Genomic DNA, 12,228 nt, shown 5'->3' on the forward strand with positions numbered 1-12,228 from the left:
CAACCTCGGCCTCCCGGGTTCAAGTGATTCTCATGCCTCAGCCTCCCAGAGTAGCCGTGATTACAGGCATGTGCCACCACGCCCAGCTAATTTTTGTATATTTAGTAGGCACGGGGGTTTCACCATGTTGGCTAGGCTGGTCTCGAACTCCTGACCTCAAGTGATCCACCCGTCTCGGTTTCCCAAAGTTCTGGGATTACAGGTGTGAGCCACCATGCGTGGCCCTATCATGAGATTTTCTGTGTGAGGCGTTTGTAGGAATTGAGACCATTTATGTAAAGGGCTGGGTTCGTAATAGGTGCTCCAAGTGTCTCTCTTCCGAATAAACCAAGCCCAAATTGTCTCCAAGAAATACCTTGGTGATCTCTTTGAAAGGAAACAACCACTTCAATAAATAAACAAGTGGATAAATGAATAACTATTGAATCAGAACCAGACCGGAGCACTTCTGTTTTTTGAATGGACTAAGAACTGGACAAGCATTTTGTTTGGCTTTGGCCTCTGTCCTGTGAGTTGTACCTTTTGCTCTGAGCTCCCCACTGCTGTGGATCCTGGAGTGTATGAGAACGGGGTCTACTGTCACTCAGCAAAGCATCGCTGGAGCACCTCATGTGTGCAGCTCTCTGCTAGCAGGGCCCCAAGGAGCCTCCTCAGCCTAGGGTCTGGCTGAGAGACCAAGCTGATACATGCTTGGGAGGTGAGCTAGACTTCTGAAGAGGGGCATGCGTGGGCATCATAGAAGAAGGCTCAGATCTGTGATACTTGCAGTCAAGGACTTTGAAGGCAACTGAGACAGTTATCTTTAAAGAGGCCTCAAGAGGTGCAGAGACTCAGGCACTCAGCCTGTTATTGGAGATATGGATGGATCAGTTCCCAGCTCCAGTGACCATCTGCTTCCCCATTCCCTTAGCTTAGAGGCTATTTATTATTAAGGGTTTTATTGAAAAAAAAAATTTCCTTTTTTTTTTTTTTTTGAGATGGAGTTTCACTTTTGTCACCCAGGTTGGAGTGCAATGGCATGATCTCAGCTCACTGCAACCTCCACCTCCCAGGTTCAAGCGATTCTCCTGCCTCAGCCTCCTAAGTAGCTGGGATTACAGGCATCTGCCACCATGCCCAGCTAATTTTTGTATTTTTAGTAGAGACAGGGTTTCACCATGCTGGCCAGGCTGGTCTCGAACTCCTGACCTCAGGCAATCCGCCTGCTTCGGCCTTCCAAAGTGCTGGGATTACAGGCGTGAGCCACTACGCTCGGCCTTCTTCTTTTTTCATTTGTCTTTTTCCCCCTGCATTCTTTTTATAAGTGTTTCACTATTTACTTATTTATGTATTCATTCATTCATTCATTTGTTCAAGACAGGGTCTCACTCTCTTGCTCAGGCTGGAGTGCAGTGGTGTGATCTCGGCTCACTTCAACCTCCACCTCCCAGGATCAAGGGATTCTCCTGCCTTAGCCTCCCAAGGCGAGTGCCACCATGCCCAGCTAATTTTTGTATTTTTTGTAGAGATGGGGTTTCACCATGTTGTCTAGTCTGGTCTCAAACTCCTGAGCTCAGGTGATCCACTCACCTCGGCCTCCCGAAGTGCTGGGATTATAGGCATGAGCCACCAAGCCTCGCTTCACTATTTATTTACAGAACTATTTCACATCCATGATTCTGTCCAGTCAAAAGTTCTTTCTGAGGCGATGCTATTGGCTTTGGCCAGTCGGAGAATGGAATCATCTGACTCACCCATCCTGCAAATGGCCCTCTGGATAACATAGGTTTTAAACTGGTCGTTAAACCTGCCTGTAACCTTGTCAATTTCGCCCGTGTCCTTTTGCGTGGACACATGGTCCTTGGCACCGATGACATGGTTGCTGGTGAAGCATTTCCTTGGGAGGTACAGTTTTATGAATTCACTGGCATCGTTCTGCATATTGAGACCACACTGGGCATGAGCAGAGAAAGCTGTTTTGTTTTGTTTTGTTTTGTTTTGTTCTCTGACCGTTACCGTTTTCTTCACATGCTGATGGTCCTAATAGCCTGTTTATATTTAAGGGCCAGCCAGTCACTAGAAGGTTTCTTGGAAGCTCTGTGGATTGTTATAGACAGCGATTCTCAATTGGGGCAATTTTGCCCCCAGGAGACACTGGCAATGTCTGGAGACATTTTTGATTGCTGCAACAGAAGGGTCCGGGGTACAATGCTGCTGGCGTCTAGTGGTAGAGAGCAGGGATGTTGCTCAGCATCCTATAATGCACAGGACAGTCCCACAACAAAGAAGTAGCCAGCCCCAGATGCCATAGTGCCAGGCTGAGAAAGCCTGCCCTGGGGCGATTAAGCAGGCACCAACCCTTTCCTCCATATCTGTTTCTTTTGAGCAGGTCAGTTTCCCTCCTGAGAAACCCATCCCTCAACAAACCTGGAAGGCAGGTGTGTAACAGGCCCAAGCATTCAGAAGCCAGGTGCACTCAGTAAGCAGACTTTCAGGCACACCCACTGTTTTCAGTGCAGAGTCTCTGATATAAGAAAACAGCGCAGAACTTCTGTGAGTCAGTTTCCCCAGAAAGCAATCTCCTGACATCTGTGAGGTGGGCAGGTAGAGTGGCCAGGCTGCCTGGGCTTGGGAAGAGGGCCTGGTATGGGAATTCACAGGGCATTGGGGAGAGGGTTGTCTAACTGCTTTTTGTGTGGACTTCAAACAATCCTGCTCTTAGCTCCATTTTGCACTCCCACCTTTGCTGGCCTGGGGACCTTCCATTCCTGAGCCTTCCTGAGTTGTTCACTGCGAGTAGATCTGCTTTTTGCAGGCAGTCAGGTGTCCACTCTCTGGTGAGGTCCGTGACCTTGTGCTTTTCATCATCCAGCATGTTATTGCTGGCCCCTTCTATGGCCTTCTCCCCACATGCATGTCTGTATTTATCCCTTTGCTGTCATTTCAGTGAGAGTTGGGGAAGGAGTGGAGATAAACATGTGTTGAGTGCACATCTTGAACCAAAAATGGTATCCTTGTGTGCTGGAATACTGTAGATTTTATTAAAAGCTCTGAAGTGTGTCTGGCTTTTGAGGAGGACAAAATGCTGGTGCTGGTGCTGGCGCTCTTTTGGTTTAACTGGAGGCAGGAATTGAGGGATGGCACGGTATAGGAGGTAGAAGAGCTCTGTGACCTTTGTCTCGTGAAGTCTCAATGTCCCTGTGTATGAAATGCGTGCTCTCAGCCCTGCTGGTACAGATGGAATGAGGGGATGGGTGCAGAACAGCAGAGAGCACTGCAGAGTGCTGTGGTTTATGATCGCCATCCTCATGGTTGGGGTCAGTACCATCGCCTCCTTTAACTGCGTGACCAAGGCGATGTGTCACTTGGGCACAGCGACAGAATGTGGCTCTCTGGTAGGCAGGCTTAACCCAGCAAATGAGCATGAGTACCAACTGCCTCGTTTTCTTGCCAGAGGCCTCCAGTTTGGTTGGCAGAGTGGTGACCAGCTGTCCAATTGGACGGGGCTCTTTAATGTCACGGATGATCCAGCAGTGCAGAGCGGCAGTGACTCCAGCTCCAGGTACAGACCCCGGCAAAAGGCCAGGGAGGGGGGAAGCCTGACCCGGGGTGGCCCTGCAGCCCCTGCCACATTGTCCACTTCCTAGGATGGAAGAAGCAGGCTCATTCTCAAAACTCCCTGCACTTTGGTATCCCACCTGGTTCCTTTAACCTGAGGGTGAATGAGTTTGAAGGATGAGGCATAGGACCCAACCACAGCCGAGCAGGGATTCACTGGCCCCTTCTATCCGGGGGGTAGGGTGGGGAGTCTTGATCTCAAACCTCCATTTAGGGGTGGGGGCCGAAGCTCTGTCCCTGCTGCAGGGATTTCAGATATCAGCCAGCAAGTGTGTGTAGGTGTGTGTGGGTGGGTGGCATCAAGAAGCGGGTGTCAGGTGGGTGTTCCCTGCTTCTCTGAAGTCCCCTGCCCAGGTACTCCCTGCCCTGCCCACAGGGGAGGTTGCCCTTGGCTGGAGCAGAACCATTTCCATCAAGATGGTGCTGAGATTTGCTATGCGCCCCATCATGTGGCTATTTCCTCTTGATCAGTAGTATTTGTTGAATGAATAAAAATGGAATATTCTGAGGCTGGGCACACTCATTGCAGGGAGGGTATTGTGGAGAATTTTTGCAGATGAGGCAGGATACTGTCTCTGCTGGGAGCTGGGTGTGACTGGAACCTGCCAGCTAAGCATTCCCAGGGGCTGATTAAGCTGTTTGGTTTCTTAATTTTTGTATTTCTAAGGAGGGGGTAACTCTCACGTACGTTTCCCTGAGAGAGAGGCTTACATTGTTGTTGCTGGTGATTTTGACACACAAACATTAAATTGACCCTGCAGAGGAGAAGTAATGGGTTTTTCAAGGACCCCGATATGTATGTTTTTATTCAATGCTTTGAGAAAGATGAGGCTCTGGTGTCAGAAAACAGTTGAGCAAATGTCCACAGACGTGCCTGAGGGTGTGGGGATGGCCATACATGGTGTCCTGGGCTGGAGGGTCTTATGCTGGCCTTTGGGACCACAGTTCTTTCCATGGAAGTGCAGAGGGAGCTCTGGACATCACAGGTGAGGTGGGGGCCCATGCTTGTCCTGGGAAGCTGAGCCTCCCATGCTGGCCTGTCTGCTGAGTGGCCCTGCCTCCCAGGTGGTGAGCAGTCTAGGTAAGTCAGCAAGTGTGTACCTCCCTACTGAACTCCTGGAAGAGTTCTTCAAGAGGTTTGGGGTAGAAAATGCTAGTCAAGACGAGGCATGGTGGCTCATGCCTGTAATCCCAGCACTTTGGGAGGTCAAGGCAGGCACATCACCTGAGGTCAGGAGTTCGAGACCAGCCTGGCCAACATGGTAAACCCCATTTCCACTAAAAATACAAAAATTAGCTGGGTGTGGTGGCACATGCCTATAATCCTAGCTACTTGGGAGGCTGAAGCGGGAGAATAGCTTGAACCTGGGAGGTGGAGGCTGCAGTGAGCTGAGATTGTGCCACTGCACTCCAGCCTGAGTGACAGTGAAACCCTGTCAAGAAAGAAAGAAAGAAAGAAAGAGAGAGGGAGAGGGAGGGAGGGAGGAAGGAAGGAAAAGAAAGAAAGAGAAAGAAAGAAAGAAAGAAAGAGAAAGAAAGAAAGAGAACGAACGAACGAAAGACAGAAAGAAAGAGAAAGAAAGAAAGAAAGAGAAAGAAAGAAAGAAGAGAAGAGAAGAGAGAAAAAGAAAAGAAAAGCGAGTCAAGTGAGCAAGACAGACAGATGGGCCCCTGGGAAGCTGTTTCTGGGCAGATGTCTCCAGGCAGTGGCTGAAACCATTGCCATTGCGTGGGCTCCATTCCTAACTTTTCCTGCTGCCAGCATCTTTTGTCTTTCCTTCCTCTTTCCACGGTTTCACCTGTAACTTCTCTTACCCCTCACTGCACCTGTGTTCTCCTCTGCCTTTCTTCCTGTTAGCTGTTCTTGGCCCTCCTTCCTTTCTCCCTCCCCATTGCCTCCCTCTCTCCTCCACGTCCTTGCTTCCCTACTGCCTTTCTTACTCCCTTTGCCCTTTATTTTCTCTGCCCTTCTCTCCATGATCTGGGCCAGCTTCCTTTTTCCTATCAGCTGGGAGCCCGCAGGGCTAGAAACACAGCTGACCTCTGTCAAGTTGGTTTTGGAATTCAGGTGCCTTTGATGCAACATTATTACCAGCTGAGTTGACTTGCTTCTGGAGCGCTCCCATCTGAGCAAGAATTTCCATAGTCACAGAATAAATGGCGTGACCACACCTTCCACATTTTCCTGGACAATTCCAATTTCAAATATCCATTTCTAGTTGACCCCAAAGTACCCACCTAGTTGAAGGACTGCAGTATGTAGAGTCCCCACATGTGGGAAATAGTGGTTAACGTAGTTAGAATGGAACTGGATATTGAAGAGTTTTTACCCTGGTGTGTGAGCAGCTTCTGCCTTCTTTAAAATGGGCAGGACAGCTCCTGGCAGCAGATGTGCAGAGCTTGGGGGAGGACCTAACGAGGACACCATGTACATTGTCCCAATTAACAACTCTCCAAATCTGGAAGATGGGATGAGCTTCATGGTATTATTCACCTATTGAATAATTCAGTGCATGCCATGTTTTGCTATCTATAGTTGTGTGGTGTTGAAGTGTGGTACAACCTGTTATTTATTATTAACAGTTTGGAAAGGAAGTCAGGAAGTACCAAATATAACCAGAGGATGAAGAGGGGCAAAAAAGCAAATGACTCATACATTGTATATACTCAAGCAGGAGCCACAAGGAGAAGGAGCCAGTCCAAATGATTAGTCTGGAAAACTCCAAACAGCACCACAAAGCAAATTCAAGCCAGATAGTGCTCATAAAAGGCTGTGGTCAGATCTTCTTATTGGTCACAGGCTGGGGGAAGTCCAGGCTGAATTAGAAAGGTGCGAGCTATAAGATATACATTGACATATAGCTTTATTAATTTCAAGTCTAGGTCTATAATGTGTTGTCCAATAAGCATCCTTAGGGGAACTGATTTAATGAGCATATAGGAATAATTTTCTTTTTCTTTTTCTTTCTTTTTTTTTTTGAGACAGAGTTTCACTCCATCGCTCAGGCTGGAATGCAGTGGTGCAATCTTGATTCACTGCAACCTCCGCCTCCCGGGTGCAAGCAATTCTCCTCCCTCAGCCTACTGAGTAGCTGGGACTACAGGCATCTGCCACCAGGGCTGGCTAACTTTTGTATCTTTTAGTAGAGACAGGGTTTCACTATGTTGGCCAGGCTGGGTCTTGAACTCCTGACCTCAAGTGATCCACCTGCCTCGGCCTCCCAAAGTGCTGGGATTACAGGTGTGAGCCATGGCACCCAGCTGGAATAATTTTCAATCAGCAAATGTTTCTATTTCAGTGGGTGTTTTGCACAAGTAGGAAGGCCTGTGAAGACCTTGCTCATGTGTTTGTGCTTCCATCTTCTCAGCAAGACAGTGGTTGTGCATCTTCAGTTTTGAATTCCCAGCACCTAGTGTGGCACCTGTTATGTAGTAGGTGCTCAATAAATGTGAATTGTGTAAAAAAAAAAAAAATGCATTACACAAGGAAATAGTAAAGGCTATTGGTAAGAAAGCAAACTTTGATTTCAGTGTTCCTGAGTCTTCCCTTAGAGATTTATCCCTTTGGATTCAACCTTGTCTCCTGCCATTGTCTTTGAAACGTTGTCTCCTTTCTGGAAACACATTAGAATCAGAAACTCATTCACAGGCTGGAATTGCCAGAGAATTCGCTCTTGAAAAGAGCTGATAGTAGGGCAGGCTGACATTTGTGGGCTTCTGGGTGGGAAAAGGAAGACTGACAGTTGGTGGGGGTGGGGTATAAAAAGTAGAGAGGGTGGAGAAGCCCTGTCTCTACTAAAAATACAAAATTAGCCAGGCGCGATGGCACATATCTGTAATCCCAGCTACTCGGGAGGCTGAGACAGGAGAATCGCTTGAATTCAGGAGGCGGAGATTGTGGTGAGCTGAGATCGTGCCATTGCACTCCAGCCTGGGCAACAAGAGCAAAACTCCATCTAAAAAAAAAAAAAAAGTAGAGAGGGGGTAGTGAAGGCAGATGACATACTCCTGTGCTGACTAGACCTCTTCCTGAACACCCCTCACCGAGCATGGTCCCTCTGGGGAGGTGGAGGAGGATAGGGGGTACTTGTCCTCCACGGTCAGCTCCAACCCTGATCCCTCTGGACTGGCCTAGCTACCTGTCTGCCTGGCAACTGCTCAGAGAGCAGGGGGAGGCAGCGGTGCCTCCATGGTCATGGCCTCTGTCCTGCAAGGTGGGCAGTGTTGCATGCACTGCCTCAGGAAAACATCCCCGGTTCAGTCACAGGGACAGAGGACAACTGAGGCAGGAGTCCCCCAGGCACTGTCCCAGCAGAGTTGACTGTCAGACTGGCCCATGGCCACAGCACAAAGGGCTTCACTCAGCTTCTGCCAACTGGGTCTGGCTCCACATCCAAGTCCTTGTACTCCTGCCAGTATCCACTTCCTCCTTGAAGCCTTCCCTGCTAGCCCCAGCCCAATCGAAACCGCTTTAACTCTGCCTTCTGTAGATACGTCTGCCCCCAGGGCAACTTCTGTCATTGCACACACAGAGGACCCTCTGGCAAGTGCACATAATCCTTCTGTGTTTGCTCACATATTCCCCAAATCCCGCGGAGCCTCTGGCTTTGGAGAACTGGGCTGGACCACCTGTGTGAGCATCTCCAGGGCCCTCTGGATCCTCTAGATCCAGGCACAGCCACAGGCTCCTTGGCTGGCCTCACCGGCCCCCTTTCCATACTCCACACCAGTCTTGGCCCTCCTGATCTTACCACTGTAATGGGCTGGCAAAGAGGAGGTGTGGAAGGCAACTCAGGAGACACTTGTCTCTGAGGTCCGGAGCAGGGCTGGCCCAGGCTGCCTGTGGGTGGGACAGCCTTCTCCCTGCACCCCTCTTCCTGGGCTTCTGGGATGGAGTGTGGAAGACTTCCCAAGGCCAGAGTAGCACCAGCTATAGGAAAAAAGAGCAAGCCCCAAATAGATGACACAAGAGGGCCCTCTTGGCAGAAAAGCGAGCCAAGTGAGTGTCTGGGGTCAGGCACTATGCTGGGTGCCTTACATGTATTATCCCATTGAGTCCTTACCCTCAAACTTTGAGGTGGGTATATTCATTACCCTCCATTTTACAGATGAGGAAACTGAGTCACCAAAGGTTAGGTCACTTCCAGGTGGTGGGTGGAGCTGGAGCACTATATATATATATATATATGTATATATGTATGTATCTCCTGTGTGACTACAGAGTCCCAGCACTCATGGGAGGGGTTAGAGGGGTTCTTCCTTCTGGGCTGTGGACAGCTCATGCAGGGCTGGGTGAGTATCCTTGTCTTTTCTTTCCAAGTCCTCTCAGGTCTTCTATTTCTGCCTTCAGCTCCTGCCTGTTAGATCATAAAAAAAAGGCCATATTGATTTAAGTAGATTACTTCTGGTCAGGCACAGTTGCTCATGCCTATAATCCCAGAACTTTTAAGAGGCCGAGGTGGGAGGATCACTTGAGGCTAGGAGTTCAAGACCAGCCTGGTCTACATAACAAGACCCCATCTCTACCAAAAATTAAAAAAAAAAAAAAAAAAAAGCTAGACATGATGGTGCACACTTGTCGTCCTAGCTACTTAGGAGGCTGAGGTCAGAAGATCACTTGAGCCCAGAAGTTCGAGGCTGCAGTGAGCTAAGATCATGCCTCTGCACTCCAGCCTGGGTGACAGAGTAGGACCGTATCTCAAAAAAAAAAAAAAAAAAAAAATAGTAGATCCCTTCTTTGCAACTGTTGTCAAAGCTGCAGGGTTGATCTCAGACAAGATGATCTTTAGGGTCTCTCATCTCCTCCTTCCCTGTCTCTTCCACCTTCTATCTTCTGTGTCCTCCTCCCTGCCGCCTTCCCAAGTGTACTTAGTGTTTTTCTGATTGTTGCCTCTGAAAAATGCGTCCCTCCACCTGCTCCTGGCAATTATACATTTCAAAGAGGAGCCCTTGGGGGCAGAGTGACCCCTGCAGTCCCGAATGCCATTGTGGCCATCTGAGGGCAGGACAGCGGAGGAAGCACACTCCTGCATGGCAGGTGCAGCTGGCTCGCTTAAGCCTTCCTGGTCAATGTTCTCTTCTGCAGAAAAGGAGGGAAAAAGGGCCGGAGCTCTTGGGCTTCACCCAACTAGGAAGGATTTGGGAGATGCAGGTTTGGCAGAATGTTCTGGACTGGGTGCTGGAAAAACACAAAGCAAAACAAACATGGCAGCTTCTCCCGTTGGTCCCACATACCTGATGTGGGCTTCTTGGGGCCTGGCAGAACCCAGGCTGCGGCCAGCTGAGGCTGCTGGTGGAAGTGGAGTTGGTTGGCACTGGGAGACTCCTCCTCCTCAAGTCAGGGTTGCTCCAGGAGTGCTCTGAACCCAAAGCTTTGTGGCTTTTGAGTCTCTGTGGAGTCTCCTGGGCAAATAACCACTTACATGAATATTTCTGTGCCTCAATTACACCATCTGCAAAACTGAGGTCATTAACCCAACTCGGGGTGATACAAAGGAGATCATGGGCTCTGTAACTCCCTGAGTGCTCCAAGGTTAAAGCACCTCACAGGTCCCCATAGGGCTCCGTGGAGGTGGAGTAAGGGGGTCTCTTCCCCCCCTCAGGTTTGCCCAGACTCACAGCACTTCCATGGGGGGATAGCACTCCCTCCCTGGGCCTTGTCTGCTTCCCTGTAAACTGAAGAGGCCAGATCAGATGGGTGCAGTGCCTGTCAGGGCCTCACCCCTTCTTCACCCCAGGTCAGCTCCCCAAACTCTGTTCCTCCCTTCAGCTTCCACCATCCATTCTCCCTCTTCTCCTTCTTCACGCTCCTATGCTTCCTCCCTTGTAGACCATCTTTCAGAATTTTATGCCAATCACTTGGCAAAGGCAGGAGGCTAGGGGAAGGCATGAGAATGGGAAGGAAGGAAAGAAAGGGGAGTTGGGGTCGGGCTGGAAGGACCAAGGATCCACCCACCCATTAGATTAGGGAATGCTCACAAGGTTAAGGCAGCTAGAAGCTCTTCCAGCTTTCCACCACACGTCGCCATTTATAGCCTGGCATCCCCCTGACTTGATGGCCACCAAGACCTTGTTGAGCTAGTAAGTGATGGCAGGTCATGAAGCTCGCAAAGAGGCTATCCTTCCCCATGCGAACCTTCTGGTTTGAAGTCCTTCCTCTGGCTGATTGTAAACCTTTCCTCCCTAAGTCTCAGTGGGGGCTCTTAGGCTTGCCTTTTGGAGGCTCACAGAACACTGAAGTCTGTCTTTTCTTCCTCCAGCCATCCCTTCACACTTTGGGAGACATCCCATCCTCTCCACTTGCCCCAGGACCAGGTCTTTAGACACTCACTCAGCCCTCCTTCACCTGCAGACTTCCGTGGCACCGTCTCCAACATCTCCCACTCCTGGCCTTGCTTCTACCTATGCCAGAGCGGCATCTGTTCCCTGCTCCCTTGAATCTTCTCTTGTCAAGGTCATTGATGACCTCCTGGTTGCTAGATCAGTGGTGCCTTCTCTGTCCTCTTCTTCTTTGACCCCCATTTCCAGGACAGATGGGTCAATACTGGGGTTGACCATCTGTCCTGGAAATGCTCTCTCCTCTTAGCTTCCATGTCCCTGAGCTCTGTGTCTGGGTTTTCTTCCACCTGCAGACTTTCCTTCTCAGTGTCCTTTGCTGCCATCTGAATGTGGGAGCTAACCTCAGGCCTGGCCTTGGCTCTCTTCCTTCTTCTCTCTGCTCTCTCCCAGTGTCTCCTCAAGTCCCCTGTCCTTTGACTCTGGAATGTGCATCCCCAGCCCTGACCTCTGCACTGGGCCTCAGCCATGCGCATCTGACTGCCTACCTGTGATCTCCTCTAGATGTCTGAGGGCACAGCAAGCTTTACATAGCCCAAGAATCTTTCCATCCACACCCCAAACCTGTTCATCTCTCTAACCCTTAAATGGCTACGTCATCCCTCCCACTAGTTGTTCAAGTCCTAGGAGTTACTATTGATTTATCTCTCTCTTTCACTTTCTAAATTTTTTTTTTTTTTGTACTTTAAGTTCTAGGGTACATGTGCACAATGTGCAGGTTTGTTACATATGTATACATGTGCCATGTTGGTATGCTGCACCCATTAACTCATCATTTACATTAGGTATATCTCCTAATGGTATCCCTCCCCCTCCCCCCATGCCATGACAGGTCCTGGTGTGTGATGTTCCCCGCCCTGTGTCCAAGTGTTCTCATTGTTCAATTCCCACCTATGAGTGAGAACATGCGGTGTTTGGTTTTTTGTCCTTTCGATAGTTTGCTGAGAATGATGGTTTCCAGCTTCATCCATGTCCCTACAAAGGACATGAACTCATCCTTTTTTATGGCTGCATAGTGTATATTTTATGGCTGCATAGTGTATATTCCATGGTGTATATGTGCCACATTTTCCTAATCCAATCTATCATCGATGGACATTTGGGTTGGTTCCAAGTCTTTGCTATCGTGAATAGTGTCACAATAAACATATGTGTACATGTGTCTTTATTAGCAGCATGATTTATAATCCTTTTGGTATATACCCAGTAATGGGATGGCTGGGCAAATGGTATTTCTAGTTCTAGATCCTTGAGGAATCGCCACATTGTCTTCCACAATGGTTGAACTAGTTTACA

The 12,228-nt window shown here is 49.1% G+C and overlaps 1 protein-coding gene across 2 annotated transcripts in view; it reads left to right on the plus strand.

The window, feature by feature from the left end:
- ST8SIA5 (ST8 alpha-N-acetyl-neuraminide alpha-2,8-sialyltransferase 5) overlaps positions 1-12,228 on the plus strand; it is an 87,179-nt gene that overhangs the window by 37,911 nt on the left and 37,040 nt on the right. The window contains exon 2 of one of the 2 annotated variants that reach the window (XM_011978075.1): positions 3,434-3,541. The exons of the other annotated variant lie outside the window; for it this stretch is intronic. Coding sequence (XP_011833465.1) covers positions 3,434-3,541 — 108 coding nt within the window. The remainder of the gene's footprint in view (positions 1-3,433; positions 3,542-12,228) is intronic. 2 annotated transcript variants of the gene reach the window in all.

This window comes from Mandrillus leucophaeus, unplaced genomic scaffold (assembly GCF_000951045.1).
Source record: "Mandrillus leucophaeus isolate KB7577 unplaced genomic scaffold, Mleu.le_1.0 Scaffold189, whole genome shotgun sequence".
NCBI lineage: Eukaryota > Metazoa > Chordata > Mammalia > Primates > Cercopithecidae > Mandrillus > Mandrillus leucophaeus.